The following is a 16,956-nucleotide window of genomic DNA, read 5'->3' as shown; positions in this document are numbered from 1 at the left end:
CCCAATATTTTTCTAAGAAAATTTTTTCACTTCCAAAAAGATTGTAGGGAAATTCCCCAATAATTAGTGTCATTAGGTCCTCGATGAATGCTTGTGGGAAAAAATCAGAACCTAAAAACCTTAAGTACTGAAGTTGTATAAGGTATTGTTTCACTTTCAAGTAAAAAGTCTCCGACTTCTTAAAGAGAATCTCCAAAACAAATACAATAAAATACCTCAAATGCGGATCTTCATGGAGCATCTCCCTCCTACTGCAGAGTAGTTTGACTCCAGAGTAATCTGCTATCCTTACGGCTTATTTCTCCCCAGGGACATGGGCAGTTGTGGCCTCCTTCCACAAGTCCACCTAACACTGTCTAACACACAGAAGAATATCGGACACACACAAACCAAATGTTTGAGAGGAAAGGGATAAGTAGATAGAAACTAGCATGGAGTCTATGGAGGGCAGAGAGCAGAACAGAGAACTAAAGAACAAAGGGAAGGGGTGGCTGATTAAGAATAAAAGGGGATAAAACCAAAGTATTATTTCACAGATAGTAAAACTAAGGAAGCTCCAAATTCTTCATCTTCTTCTCAGTCCTACCAATCCTCAGTGTGGTTTTCTATAGTGCACACACGTATGAGTTTATGACTGTGTGCCCACGCCATCCTTGAATGCAGGATCCACACTGCAGACACTCAGATGCATCACCATGCATGTGCATTTCTGCTAAGCTCTGCACATCTAATGGAACATCACAGCTGCAGATTCCAAGCCTAGAATGTTGAGGAAGAACATACCTGTAATTTTGTCTCTCACGAGTTTGCAGGATTCTATTTCACCAATGCTCCCAAAGAGACTCCTGAATTCCTCTTGGGTCATATTCTGGGGTAAATAGTTGACTATGAGGTTGGTTTTGCTGTCATCTGTGGCTGCCCCTGTCTGCATGGGAGAAGGACAGTTTCTATTGTTGCTGGAGGGTCCATTGCTTGTATTGGATGTCGGGCCATTTGACACCTGAGGCTCCATGGTGCTAATTATCTAAACAAAAATAAAAATAACAAAAACAAGCCTTTTGAAATCTCAAAGATGTAATTAAAGTCTTTTTTTCAAGATTTTAATTTAATTTTTGAAAAGAAAAAGAGAACAAGATAGAACAAGATGGAGCAAAAGAGACTGGGTTATGAACATAGCCAATTTAGAAGCATGTTTTAAACCAAAATGTTAAACTCCCTTTGCTATTTTTAGGCCAGCCCATAGATTTTGAACACAGACTAGCATGCAGTGGGAACTCTCCCATTATTTTGTTAATGAAAAGCTAATTCCTGTTTTCATTACACAATCACTCTCAGAAATGTATACTTAAGCCACACCAAATTATAATTAAAATGTAAAGTAATAATCATGATTAAAATTATAGTTCCATTAAAGCTGAAAAAGCTAAATATAGAGGGCTACACTCATAAGATCAAATACAGTACCTGTTTATTAACTATCTCCTAATGTGAAATGACATCAAATTAAGTAGAGCTGTTTCATACAGGAAGGGTTTAGATTTTCACTGATGCTTAATCACTGATCAAACTTCAGATTTCATGAGCGCATACTGGGGAGCTACAAAGTCTGTCTACTGATATTTCAACCTAGCCGCTTTGTCACTATTTCTCCTGGACCTCTATTAAAATAAAACACCAGGAAGGAAGAGCTCTCTCTAGGTTTCCACCTTAGGTCCAGCACATCCCGAGGTTGTCCTTCCACACATGACTCAAAAAGAACTTTCTCTGGATTTAAATAGTTAATTCAACAAAGATTTCCACAAATGTCTCTACCTTCAAGGAATTTACTGTCTACAGAGGACACAGACAGGCAAGCAGATTGCAGAAGGACAATAGACATGTAGTGGAGGGGTAATTAACCCTGCTAATAGGACAGCGGGGTTCAGGGGAAAGTATTAAGAAGATGACGCTAGGATGAGGTTTTTGTGGAAAATGGGTTTAAGCTCACGGAGCTAGGTCATGAAGATGCCCCATATCATATGATAAACATGGAGAATCACAACATTTCAGAGCTGGAAGACACTGAAGGGAATAAAATCTAGTTCAGAACACTCAAGTTTGAGATGGATTCCAGCAACTTCTTTGTCATCACGAGAAAGTGGGGCAGAGTCTGGGCCTGCACCCAATTTTCCTGGCCTCAAATGCAGCCCATCAGTCCCACTTTTCCATTCTGTCCTACTACCATCTCTTACTCATCCTTCATGATAGGGCTTCCATCTCCTCTGAAATTGATCATCAACTCCTTGGAAATAGAATCATGCCCTGCCATTCACTGGCTGTGTGATCTTGGGGAAGAAACTTACATTGTAGGAGACTTAGATTCTCTCATTTGAAAAAATGGGAACAATGCCACCTGCCTCACTAGGTGGTAAGAAGGATCTGGTAACACAATCTATATAAAGTGCCTAAATAGTAGTGGGAACATAACCACAATCATTGATATTAATTAAAGTCACTCTTCCAGTCATATGGTGTGACTTCTCTCACTGTCTCCTCACAAGAAAGCAATGAGGCATATTCTAATATTCTCTACATTTTATAGATGAGAAAACCATGGCTTAGCAGAGGTCTGAGAACTAGCAGCTACCATTATTATTACCATTTGGCTGCTCAGAGAATTTTGGGGAATAGGAATTCTAATATAATATACATGTTGTAAAGTAGTTAAATCTTGAGGATGCAACTCAGAGAATGTTTACAAGGTAAACACAACTCACACCTGAGTGACCACCTTTCAGAGAACATGACTAGCTTCACAGGAGCCTTTTTTGGCCTACTACCCCATCACTCAAACCTCCCCACCCCAACGTAACCATTTCTAATCCACATATTTGTTTTTATCTGGTTTTGAACTTAAGCACACGGAGTCACACAATACATACTCTTTTATTTCTTTTCACACATTATGTCTGGGTATCATCCATGTGTCAAATGTAGTGGTAGGTTGTTCTCCACTGCTGTAGAGAATTCCATTGTGTAAAAATATCACTTTTTATTATTATTTTATCTCTGATGGGAATGTTCCTGGGAGTCTATTTTTTGGTCTTAAGGTATATGTATGTTCAGGTAAAGTAGATACTTGTCGACAGTTTTTCGAAGTGGTTGTACCAATCACATTCCTGCCAGGGGAGTATGAAAGTTCTAGCTGCTGCACTTCCTCAGCAGCATTTAGAGACTGCTTTTTGTTTTTGTTTTTCACTTATTATCTCATCTGAAGTACAGTGGTAGAGTAAAAAGGAGTGAGTTTTTAGTTGCCAGCTGACTTAAAATTCTAGTCCTATCACTTATTAGCTGTGTGAGATCAGGCAGGTAGCCTCAATACCCCCAAGCCTCTGTTTCCTCTTTGTAAGTTGGAATAAAGCCTATTGTGCAGGGTTATCTTCAGGATGACAGATCACATATGTATTTATTAAGTGCCTAGACAAACTCCCTGGAGGCATCATAACTATTATTCTGCATCATGCCCTATGTAGGTGAAGTTACTATAGTTGTTTCCTCTTCTAATGATCACAAATGGAAAATGAAACAACAACAACAAATAAGAGAAGAGGAGTCAGGGAAATTAGGCAGATTGAGGATGGTGGGGAGCTTCTAAGATTCTTTAACATCATGTAAGTAACTTTTTAAAAAATATATAATTTTATTGATTTCAGAGAGGAAGAGAGAGAGAGAGAGAGAGAGAGAGAGAGAAACATCAATGATGATAGAGAATCATTGGTTGGCTGCCTCCTACACACCCCATACTGAGGATAGAGCCCACAACCCAGGCATGTGCCCTGACCGGGAATCGAACCTTGACCTCCTGGTTCATAGATTGATGTTCAACCTCTGAGCCACGCCAGCTGTGCCATGTAAGTAACTTGAATCACATCACAAGAACTTTATTCTTGGCTTCAGGTCAACTATGAGATTCTGGAAGGCTGGTCCAGACAGCAAGTGGAAAGCAAAGAGTCCCTGAAAAGAATCCTAAGTCAAGCACTCCTCAGCAGTGATAGAAACTGCACCCAAAAGCCTATTCAGCTGCTCTGCCCTTGAGGCAGGGTTCCAGGAAAAATGAGAAAGCTGTGCTCAGGGGAGGGGGGCCATGCTAATGGAGATGATGTTGCAGAGCATCATCACAGCTCCTTGCTGGGAGGCAGGTGTCTGCTCGCCAAGCCGTCCGGCCTCCTGGGTCTGTGCGGTGCCTCCATTTGCTGTGTAGTCTCACTGCTTCAGTGAGTCAGGTGTCCAGGCAACAAACACACGGAGCACTGCCAACTCGATAAAGAACTTGAAAAACAGAGTTTATCCAATTTAGAAGGCTTGGCTAGCAGAATCACAGAGCTGCCCAACTATGGAATTTTTATTTCATGGCAAAAAAAGGCCAGTTCCATAATCTATAGAGCACCTTCTCTGCTCTCCACCTTCCCTAGGTTACCCTTCTTATAGGTCTCCCAGACACCTACACAATAGCCTGTGCTTTTGTGGCATCTTTTGGGGGTCTTAAAATGGAATATGAAGAGTAATATCAGCCATACCTAAGCACGCTGAGATTCTGTGGGACTCAGACTGTTAAAGGTCACCTGACAGCTGGGTTCATCTTTTGTTTACTGGACGCTCACCTCACAGACACATGTGGGTGAAAGCCAGCCACTTGCCCGTGTGAACATCTCGCAGGTCTGGGAAGTATCAATTCTGCAGCAAAGTAATTTCAGTTCCTCAATCAGCTTTCTGATCTGCTTACATCCTATGTGGATTTCCTAACGTATGCTGACTCATGGAGCTGAGCCCCATCTGTAGATCAGGCAATCCTAACTGGGCTCAAACCTCCAAAAAAGAGCCATGAGACACAATGTTCTGCATTGAGCTACTAGACAGTAGGCCAAGTCATTCTCATCTGATGGAGATGGAGCCCACTTTGCTCTGCACACGCTGCACAGTTATCATTCTGTGTATCTGGAAAGAACTGATGGAAATACTCACATGCACACACAGACTTTTCCCAACAAAAACATGCAGTTCTGAAGTTGGGAAACATTTGCAAATGCATTGTTATACCTCATGTCATAAGATCCTTCACTGGTCTTAATGATGCATCCCAGAATGCAAAATAGGCTTACAAAAAGAATCAGAAATGTAAAATGTCAGAATCAAATCTGACATATAAGTCAATCGCGAGGATTTGAAACCATTACTTGGAAAATAAGAGAAGTTACCAAGATATAAAGATAACAAACCCAAAGATATGAAATGACAACATTTTAGCTTTACCTTATAAATCTTAGAGAGAGAGGACACCTGTAATCTCTACCTGGGAAACAGACCAGAGAGATACATATGTGATAGTGGGAAGGATATCCTCCAATCAGCACAGAGGCTGGCTCTGCAAAATCAGAACACTTGCTTCCCCAGCCTATGGCCTTTGATATTCTAACAGCACCATTCTCATTGCGAATAAATATATCAGTTATTCAAGTGTGCAAATGTATTTTAATAAAACATTCTGTGTGGGTCTCACAGCCAACTTTGCAGCTGACCAGATTCCAAACCCCTGACTTGCCCTCCTTCCCTCTTCTGAATGGCAATTAAGAAGCAGAATTAGAGTCAGCATCCAGGATAGAGCACTGAGGAGGTTCAGTTGACTTCAGACTCTAATGGTTGTACAAAGCACTGCATTAAATCTTTTATGTTCCCGTGATATATTTTAAGAAACATTATACAGGCAGAAAATTTCAAGGATAAACTATTAGAGCAGTGCACAATAACGTAGGCACTCAAATCCTGTCATTGTAAATGTCAATGGTTTGAATGACTAATTACTCACACTCAACGCATTAACCTCATCCCTCCCACCACTCTTTTTTGCAAAATATACAAAAGCAAGAGAGAAGCCTCAGACTTGCAGCTGCTGGATCACCACTCAGGGCTGCTTGTCTCTGTGGAGGGGAGGTAAAAAGCAGAGGACGGGCCAGCCTCTTTCTCAGGGTGCTCCTGAATAAAAAACCAACCCTCCCTACCCTTCATGACATCCCACTCACCACAATCTTGGGTCCATCCCAATGGTCCTAATTTCCTGCTCAATCACATCTCTCGCTATTATTCACTCAAGGTATCTGTTACACTACTTTCTGAACATGCCAGGTCATATGCACATAAAGATTAGTTTATTTCCACTATGGCTAGATCTGGATATGTTAGATGAACAGAGATAGAGCCCCCGTGTGCTAGGCACTGTGAGGATATAGAGATAACAAAGACAAGGAGCTGGCCCTCCCTGAGTTCACATTGTGGATGCATGACAGACATCAGAGAACATTAGGGACCACAGGGCCCAGCTCCATAATTTTAATGATGAGGAAACTGAGGACAAAAAAGGATAAATGGCTTGTTAGAGACAGAGATGGAGTTGAGCCCAGGTCTACAGACTACTTCACTTGAGTACTCTTGTGACAATGCAAACATGGATGAGGGTTTATTTCTTTTTTTTAGGCAGGAGGTGAGGGGTGGCCATATAACAGAAATGTATTTGAACAGAAGTGTGGAAACATGTCTACCTCTGTACTTTTCTGACTATAGTACTTTATAGTTCACAAAGAATGATGACCTGAACTCTGAGCTCCATGGCCAGAGACCGAATCTGTTTTGTTCATTACAGTACCTCCTGCATGTAGAACCAGGCCTAGTAATTAGTAGGTTCTGGATAAAGGACTATTGAATGAATAAAAGTCCTTGCATGCCCTAGAGTTCACTAGATCCCTCAAACAACCCTGTGAAATACTACAAACTAATAAGGTATTAATGTCACCTAACAAAAGAAGACAGAGCAGTTATTGAGTATCTATTATATGCCAGGCATATATTTGAAAATTATTTTAAATGCAGATTTTAAGAGGCATTCATTCAAGCAGGAGGGCTGAAACTTTGGCTGACATGGGCTCCCTTAGAGAACTTGTTGAATGCCTTTTCCCTTTCTCGCCAGAAATACATATACATATACATTATATATATATATAAACGTTTTACATACAGTAAAGCCAATCCTTTGTCTCCAGATTGAAACCCCCAAATAGATTTTTTTCCCATTCAAGCCTGTGACATTTTTGGAGCACCTCTATGTAGACTAACATTATTCTTACTTCTTGATAAGAAAGTTTAGAACCCCACTTCCCCACCTTCCACTCACCTACCCTCACCCTAGTCCTTGTACAAGGTGGGCGAGAATGGTCAGTTGAGCATGCTGGAAGCATTTAGTCCATTCCAAAATCCTCAAACTGTGTTGAGTACTAAAGTACTAAAAATATATGGAAAGCCCCTTTCAACATTTCTTCCATCAGCTCACTGTCCTGGGCCCCAGAAAGCCACCTCACAAGTGCTACCATAGGACCCTCACCAAGCCTGTCAGCCATACAATATCCTGTCCCCGCTCCAATATTCTCCATAACAATGGCAGTCTGACGATAAACTGTACAGTCTTGCATTTACGTATCTTAACATAGTAGACACTTTCAGGATTCACTTCATGAGTCAAATAAGAGGTTACAAGTTTACATGACAGGAACCTGCTCTACTGTAGAACTCACTCCTGACATTGATTATCTAAGAGCCCAGGGCAGGGACCTTGACATGGTGCTCTTGTCAGTCCTCGACTTCTGTTATTTTGGTGGAGAGGTGGTTTCGATGCTTAATTCAGGCAAAGGAAGAACAATAAAAAAGAATCTGAAAGGTCACAGGAATATGATGTTTCTTTTCCAAATACTGTCCCCTCTACTTTGAGCGCCCTGTAAATGAGAAAGATGCTAAAGGAATGTACTGATTGCAAACATGTCTCAGGTGTGAACATTTCACACACACACACACACACACACACACACGCGCGCGCGCATGCGCGCGCGCGCACACACGTATTTTATTAAGTATTGTAATGCATATTTAAAGGTGTTTTCTTTTACCATGAAGAAGGACTTTTCAAAAGTTATGTATGGAGGCTAACCCTTATGTAATAGAACGAGCGCTCCCAAGAGCATGAAGAATAATGTTTACCAAGGGCAGTCACTAAATCAAACCATTAAAGAAATTGATTTAAATTATTCATGGGAACAAAAATAAAAGTCCCAATTCTCTTTGTAGGCCTTTCCCACTTAACCCTTACACAATTCTGACACTCAGTACGTTAGACTCCGGTGGAGCAGCCCAGACTACTGCATCTCCTGCACCTTTCAGCAGCCTGAAAAACAAACCCCCAAAGTTAGACTTTTACACAGCAGGCTCTGTGTTCCTGAAGACAGATCTTATTTTTAGCGATAATTCCTCACTTTTCTTCTTGCTTCTTGAAAGATACTAAAAATGACCTTACAACTCCCCAATTTCACTTTTCTTTAAAGTTTTGTTCATCAGCTCATTAGTCCATACTCTCTCCTCCTTCTTTTCGAGAGGCATTAATTTGCTCGAGCCCCTTCAGGTTAGTAATTTTTTTTTCTAAATGCAACGTTTTCCTGGTTATGATTCAACTGGGAAGGAGACACTGTTATTAATAGGGTCCAAAAGGAGGGGCTGAGATTGCTGATCTGATCACACCAGGAAAAGGGAACTTGGAAATATAAACTCCCCTCCAACCAAATTATAGATGATGACTCACAGAGACCCCTGGACCAGGGGAATGTGGCTGCAGACTGCACTCATGCCCACCCCCCCCCCCCCCAAACCATTTGTACCAAGTTTCTGTAGATTCTGCTGAAAGGTAACTAGAAAACGGAAAAAAAAATTAATTCCAACTGGGGAAAACATGCTGACAGCTTAATAATACCTTTGGGCAGATGCACAAATAACCTGAAAGACCTATTTACTCTAGGAGGTTATGTGGTAATAAATTCTCAGCATACCCTTAAAACAAGTGTATTAGGTTCAACACAAGTGTATTCAATGCTATTATAGACCAAGGTATTATTTTAGGAGTTGAGGAAACAAAGATAATTTGGTTCCTGCCCTGGAGGGTTCAAGTTCGGAGGATGGGAGAGGTGGGCAGGTAAACAAATAATCAATTAAAATCAATTGTATACACCCCTTCCTTTTAATCAACCTGCTCCAGAGTTTCTCTAATGACTCTCCCTCCTCACCAAAAAAGCACATAAATGAAATACACACAGACGAGTCCTACTCCAGTCTGACACTGAAATGACAGTTCTGTTCCCAGTCTAAATGCCCACGTCCTAAACAAGAGACTGTTTGTAACATGAGGTAAGCTGGAGGCACTCCTCCTTTGAAATAGCATCTTCTTCATGGGAGATGGACACCGGGCGCTGAAAGTACTCTCAGCAGTGGTAGCCAGGGCTTTTACAAAATCAGCAGCCGCTGGGAAGAACAAGAGGCATTAATACTTAAAAGAGTAGGGCCAGCCTGGATATGAAACGCATAATCAAAATTTAATTTCTCTTAGGCATTAGTCTCAAATTTACAGAAAACCAAGTTTTTAATCTTCTTCCCCAGACACATCACACATATTTCTCTTCCAGAATAAATACTGGACTCCTTTATATTTTACAGTTTCTTTAGGGCTTCAGTTTGGGCCTAAAATGATTTCCTGGTGTATCCAGTCTGGGGCGGTCCTGGTAAAACCTCTGGGTGTTTGTTTTTCACAGACTTTTACAGGGAACTCTCCCGAGCTTAAGGATGGCTTGATTATCTGGTTCAATGCAAAGATGAGGCAACCTTTCCTTCACTACCCCACTCCCCATTCAATCCTCTTTTCCAAAATGGCCACTAAATAAGTACAATTTCAAATTTCAATAAGCTTTCTTTATTAAAGGCATATTTGAAAAAAGACAAGTGTTTTCATTTTAATATAAATACAATTTCGTGGGCAAGCTCTCAGGTTTCCTGCAAAAATATTAACTTTCACACAAAAACAATCACATCCTACCTTTTAGCCCCCAAACTCTGAATGTTTAATGTGGGCAAAATAATCAAAATGCCTGAATATAAATTATCAGTACCTGTTGAAATAGGAACTAGCTGTGATGGTAAATATATTATCCTCATCTTCCATACAAAGAACATTAATGAATTATTTGTAAAACTGTCCACGGACTGATTAAGTTGGACTTGTCTTCTGATTTAATGCATAAACAATAGTCAATGGCAAAATTCATGTAAACATAAATATTGTATATTTATAAAATGCTTGGCTAGTGGTTCAGAGTGTGAGCAAAATCACTGAAATTCAATTGTAAAAAGCAATGTGTTATTCCGTACATCTTTACCATGATCTAAAGATTCGGGTCATGTCTCCGAACTTGAGTTTTATGCACATTCATTAAATTTTTCAGAAACCTACATAACACAATTTTTATTTTGAAAATTAACACTCATTTTCTTAACAGAGCTGGGGAGGAGAGCAGAGGGGAATAGAGGGAGTTAGTATCTAAAAAAATCTGCACACAGCAACCTTGCCTTCATTGAAAGGCATTGTGAGCCTACTGTTCTCCCAATTGTGCAATTCAAGGGAGAGCCTCTTTGGGGGCATTCTGCCGCTAAGATGCTGAGTGAAATAAAAGTTTTCAGCACCTCAATGTATGTATAAACGGGCATGCTAAATTCAACCCACGGACAGTCCCTTAGTATATCTGCATGTTCATTAGTGAAAAGATCCCAGACATTGTTCTGACAGGGTAGCTTTAAATGTGAAAACGACTTTATTGCACTTGAAAATCTATTTTTAATTTCATCCTTTACTGACATCCCTGGTATATGGATTAGAAAAAAGGACTTTTTTGACCCGATAGGAGAAGTTTATCCCTCAAACTATCTCAGAGAGGTAGTTGGGCTACCACTCTCCTAGACACCCTCTGGGAGGGCAGATGGGTACGAGTAGAACCAAGTCAGTGTTGGTGAGAATGCAGACCGGGGATGGCAGAACTGTCTTTGAATTATCTGTGGGCCACATGTTTACAGAGAATGTAGAAATTCAGGGGTTGCAACTATCAAGTTTTTAGGTGCAATGAAAGAATCTCTCTCATTGTTATTGGTGAAGTGTGTACTGACACAAACTTTCTGAATGTTATGTTCATATTTCTGGACCCAGTGATCCATTCTTAAGCTCAGAAAAGAATCCAAAATTCTGTAGACCCAAATATGCACAATAAGATATATTAAGAAAACTGTATCTAGAAGAGTAAACAAACAAACAAACAAACAATCTAAGGGCCCAACAAGGGGAATGACTAAGTAAGTTATTGTATACTTTTTATGATACAGTATTCTGCAACTGTTAAAATTATGTTTATAGTAGTTTTTAATAACATAAGAAAATGTGTATGATCAATGTAGAAGAAAGGTGAAAAATTGATTATCTCAATTACATAAATATGCACAGAGTGGAAAGGAAAAATAAAATGCTAACAATAAATGGTAGCATTATAGATGATAGTTCTATCAATTACTTGACTCCATCATCATTTTCCAATTTTTTGTGTATTTGTTTTACAATGAAAATATAGCCCTTTTGTAATCTGGAAGGAAGTTCTTTTATAGAAAGAAAATAAATCCTTCAAACCAGTTTGGGGGCCACGTTGTTAAAAATGACTCCATCTCCTTCCAAGAGTCTTCCTGCAGGATCTCTCTTTGGCCATACTGTTTGTTCCCACATCAGAGGAAACACAGGAGCCCAAATGAATGAAAATCACATTTCCTGAAACAGTCTCTGGTCTGGTTTCCCCTTCACCTAACTCACTGTGCAAGGTTACAATCTGAGTTGGCCTTATCGCCTGGCAGCAACCTTCACGAGGACAGCAAGGAGAGACGATGATTTATAAGAAAACCATTCCCTGGATCAGGGAGTGAAAAGTACTGATCCGTTCTAAAAGCTCCCGCTGACAAACTCTGATATTATGAACATTCTGCACTTGGACAATAGCTCCCACTTTTCTTAATTACATGGTTTGAGCAGGAGCCTGCTTTCAGGATCTACCCAATCGCCTAACAGCCATTTATTTTCCCAACTGCAGCTGCCAAAATTTCCTTGATCTCTGTTCTGCGCTCCATCTTCAAGGACATCTTGTGAATGTATGACACTGTCAAGCAGCATTCCATGCCATGCTTTTAAGCTTCTCTCTCTTTCCTGCATATGGAGATCCTCCTAATACACATTTATTAAAAATCTCATGAATAAGAAGCAAATACCAAAGTATCATTATATTTGGTCTGCTTTGAGGCAAATACTTTATTATGACAATGAGCCACTAATATTCTCTGTCCTTCGAATGATGGGTTTGCTTTTGTTTTAGGGACTCTGCATCCTGTGATTCACTGCGTCTCCTCTCGGTTAATAGCGCTAGGAAAATGATGCCGGATCTGTAGCTCTGTGTGTGTGAAGAAAGAGCAAAGGACTTCACTGCATTGTATACTTTTTATGATACAGTATTCTGCAACTGTTAAAATTATGTTTATAGTAGTTTTGATGTTTCTTTGTTTTTTAAACACAAACTTTACCTTTATATTTATCTTACTTTACAATTCTCTTAATTTTTCTTCACCTCAATTTCCTCATTGTTCTATTTTTTTAAAATCTCCCACTATATGTATTTTTTTTAGATCTTTCTCCCTTTTTATTTATTTATTTATTTTTTACATGGTATACATATGATTTGCCTTACAACAACAGAAAATGTTATACTTAGAACAGAGAAGAGTCACTATTTCTGTCTTCACAATCTTGTCTTTTTCAAAATAGACTTTTGAAACCTCACTAATTCATTCTAATTGGGCAAGAGTCAAATTGGCATTTTAAAATTCAGAAATAATAATTTTTAAAACACCAATTTCAAAATTATTATCTTTACACTAAAATTCAAACTGCATAATATATAATTCTCAGGCCCTCTCAGGACTAATTTAATATGCCCCTAAGGATAATTTGGATATGATACCTGTATACTAAGGTATGAAAAATAGTTTACTTCTTTGAAATCACAGATAAAAGTAAATTTGCTTGGCAAACTCTTCCAACTCTTGATATATTCTTTTTATTCCAGAAATTTACCTTTTAAAAAAAGTCAGTGGGTAACAAATATTCAGAACCAACTGTTGTCAAATTAGTGCAACCTAAAATTTTTTTAGTACAGGTACATGTTAAAGCAAGCTAATGAAATCACAATTTAATGATGATAATATAGTGCTTCCTTTGAACAGCCCCTTCCCACAACTGAAGTTAGCTCTTAAAAAGAAGAAAAGCAGTACAAAGGAACAAAAGCCATGCTAAGTTCCTTAACAGTAATGAGTTCCTTTGATGGGCCAGAAGCCATTATGCTAAGTGCCAAGGATACAAAGAGAGAAAAGAGGTTCCTGCCTGTAAGGAAGTAAATAAATAAGTAATTACTATATAAAGTTATAAATGTGGTAATGAAGAGGTATATACAAAGGAGCCTAGCAAAGTCCCTGCTCGGAACATGGCAAAGGCTCAGGAAGTGGAGATCCTGGATAGAGCTGATTAAAAAGTGCCTTGGGTAACACAGGAAAATGTTTTGGCACACAACTGCCATTGACTCTTTCCAATACTACCAACAGTTAGCACATAATAAATGGTGACAGGTGTCTTCACCTACATTACTTCACTTAATTCTTTCACAACTTTGCAAAGTAGGCCATTATCCTTCCCCCATTTACTGATGAGGGAGGCGTGAAGACATGAAGTCACTCAGCATGATGGAGAAATGAGGTTTCAGGTAGTATCCACTGTCACTCAGCCAGAAGGGCAACTTGAACACAAGTCTGAAACCAAATTCCGTGCCCTTCTCCATTTCCTAATCCAGAGGTTGCCAACCAGTGGTCCGCGGACCACTGGTGGCCCGTGAGGTCCGAAAGGTTGGCGACCGCTGTTAGAGTCTGAGGACAATGTTCCTATCACCATAACATGCAACCCAGCCATTTTAGAGAAAGCAAGTGAACTAATCTGGTTAAAACCATTCTAGGCTGTGTCTGCTATTAGTCAGTACATATTGATAAATAAATGGATCTTACAGGAAAGATCTTGATTGAAAATTCTACATGGTGTAATGCAAAGAGCATGAGGTTTGAAATTGATCTGATCTGGGTTTGAAAACCAGCTCCAGCCTTGAGCTTGGGTTAGCCACTTAAAGACTCTCCAAAGTACACTTGAAATTTCCTCACCTGAAAAATTTGAACAATTCTATCTGCTTTGCAGGGTTGCTGTAAAGGTTAAGAATAACAAGTTGAAGGTATCTGGCTCAGAGCTTGGCACAGGTAAGCACGCAATAGGTGTTCATTCCCCTTGTGCAAAAGGAACATTCTGAAAATATCTCATTAAATAAAGCGTTGCAGGTGGAAAAGCTGACTAATCTACGAGTTGGTAAGATCAATACTTGGAATTTAATTTCTGAAGTAGAAAAGAACACTTAAAAAGGTTACTATTCATCATCTACATCGATAGCTATTTCCTTCATCTTCTAAAGCAGTGGTTCTCAACCTTCCTAATGCCGCGACCCTTTCATACAGTTCCTCATGTTGTGGTGACCCCCAACCATAACATTATTTTCGTTGCTACTTCATAACTGTAATTTTGCTACTGTTATGAATCATAATGTAAATATCTGATATGCAGGATGTATTTAGGCAACCCCTGTGAAAGGGTCGTTCGACCCCCAAAGGGGTCTGGACCCACAGGCTGACAACCGCTGTCAAGGCTTCACAAACATTAACTAATCAGGTCTCACAATAATACCAATCGGGAAAATACAGAGCAAAGGGGAAGGGATTAAGCAAACTTTTAATAAAAAGCACCCTTTTTAACGCTTACAAACACAATTTCTGGAACACTCTGCCCTGTAGAAAAAACCCTCTACTGTGAATGGGTTAAAGTTAGATACTTTCGAATGAATGTAACAAGCGCAGTCATTAGGATTTCTGATTTCCAGAAAGGAAACTCCTCCTGTTTTCATATAAAATTTCAGTAAATTGCCAGTGCACTCTGTATACTGAAAGCAGAAGGCATCTCTGGCCTTCTCCATGGACCTACCCGGGGTGGAAGAGCAGGGGCTGTTCTTGGTCCACCCTCCATCTGGACCGCTCCTTCCTTTCTGTGGACCCAGGAGCAGGTACATTGACCAAATGCACTTCAAGGGGATTTTCCAGGGCCCCCTCAGAAAGGTGCGGCAGGAAGTGCAGAGCTAACACAGCAAGTGTGATCTCCCTGGAGAAATGAGATGAACTTTACAAAGCCACTGAAAAGAATTCATTAAATCACATGCTAGACTTAGGAAACTGTGTAAGCACATTTACACCCAGCACCCCATATCATCTTTATGAAGATACCGAGAGATGGGTGGGAGTCTGGCCCACCCCTCTGCCCTTACCACTTGCATTTTACAGGTGAGAAAACTAAAAGTTAAGGAGCAAAAGGAGGGTAGAGTGACTAGCCCCTGCTCACATGTACAGTTGGATCTGAACTGAGGTCTTACCGTCACTGACTCCCGTCTTCCTCCTTATCCACCACAACCTCCATAAGCCCTGGGAAGCACAGTCTGGACTACATCTTTCCTCAGCCAGCAATGACAGACCGAACACGCTGGGTTCTCTCTCGTGCTCCACCCTGCACAAGCCCTGCTACTGGCCTGGGCCTGGAAAGCCCTCCTCTCTCGCCTTCAGGCCCAATGGCCTTCCCCAGCACCCCACCATGGCCCCGCCTCTGATCCTGTACATGCTTCCATCACAGATATTTACCACACGGCACTGAGACTCTCCACCTTCCTGTCTCTATCATTGGACTGTGAGCTCCTTGAGGACAGGGCTGTGTGTGATTCATCTGTAACCCCGGGGACCAGTGCATAGCTCCAGATATTGTTGGTAGAATAAATGAATGAATGGATGGCTCTCCAGGTGCTCACCTGCTCTCCACAGCTAAATCTACTTTCCTTGCTCTGTTCCCCACCTCTCTGCTCATATCATAAACCTCTCACATCTTTTGTTTTCAAAATCAATTTAAAAACAGGAGCACTTTCATCTTTTAAAGCTATATTGCTCTTATATTATTTCCCTCAACTTTCAAACTGTGCCCAAAGAGTGCATTTTTGAGGCCAGGTGTTTTCCATTTTCTGGGTAAGGCCATCTTTACAGTGACTATATCTTCACTCCCACATTCCTTCTACCTCTGATTGCCTCTGTTTCAAGCCCACACTCATATTTCATTTTTACTTTGGGTCTGAATCTGGCTGAGTCCCACAGAACATTTCCACCTGTGAGAGTTTCTCCAAGTTACATAAGCCAAAGCCAGAGCCAATGGGGGCTCAATATTTTGCTGTTATGACTGTAAGAGTTGGGCATGCCTAGCATCTTTTTAAGATGAAATCTTTAAAAATATATATATATTTTTATTGATCTCATAGAGGAACAAAGTGGGAGAGAGAGACAGAAACATCAATGATGAGAGAGAATCATTGATTGGCTGTCTCCTGTATGCGCCCCACTGTGATGGAGCCCACCACCTGGGCTCGATGTGCCCCAACCAGGAATCAAACCGAGACCTTCAGGTTCATAGGTCGATGCTCAACCACTGGGCAACACTGACCGGGATGGCATTACTTTTTTAAAAAACAAATGAGTGAATAAATAATCGTGTAATTACTTCTACATTCATCGATCCAAATGAAGTCAAATACCTGCTAGACATCTATTTGTGCTCTGTACAAAAGGTGTGCTTTCAAATGCTTGGACAATTATTCTTCTACTCTTAAAAATGTTTAATGGAGAGTTGTTTGTTTTAAGTAGTTTTAAGTCTCCAGATTGCTAATGAAAACAAAGGAGCTCTGGGATAAAAATAAACTGTATTTCTCACTTTCATCTTTTAATCTTAAAATTTTAATGTAAGTTTATGCAATAGTATACACAATGAAAAGAGGAAAAATACATAAAGGTTTTTATCTATATTTTAAA

The 16,956-nt window shown here is 40.1% G+C and overlaps 1 protein-coding gene across 7 annotated transcripts in view; it reads right to left on the bottom strand.

Moving 5' to 3' along the window:
• Positions 1–16,956, bottom strand: part of ELAVL4 (ELAV like RNA binding protein 4) — a 146,860-nt gene that overhangs the window by 51,399 nt on the left and 78,505 nt on the right. For 6 of the 7 annotated variants that reach the window (XM_070405087.1, XM_070405083.1, XM_070405089.1 and 3 more), the window contains exon 2: positions 784–1,024. In XM_070405087.1, the coding sequence (XP_070261188.1) occupies positions 784–1,024 (241 nt within the window). Of the gene's footprint in view, positions 1–783; positions 1,025–15,043; positions 15,172–16,956 lie in introns of those variants that run through there. The other variant, XM_070405084.1, reaches the window with a different exon arrangement.

Source organism: Myotis yumanensis, unplaced genomic scaffold, assembly GCF_028538775.1.
Source record: "Myotis yumanensis isolate MYYU_CA2020_CCGP unplaced genomic scaffold, mMyoYum1.0.hap1 SCAF_2, whole genome shotgun sequence".
Lineage (NCBI taxonomy): Eukaryota > Metazoa > Chordata > Mammalia > Chiroptera > Vespertilionidae > Myotis > Myotis yumanensis.
This window is presented reverse-complemented; position numbering and strand designations above follow the sequence as displayed.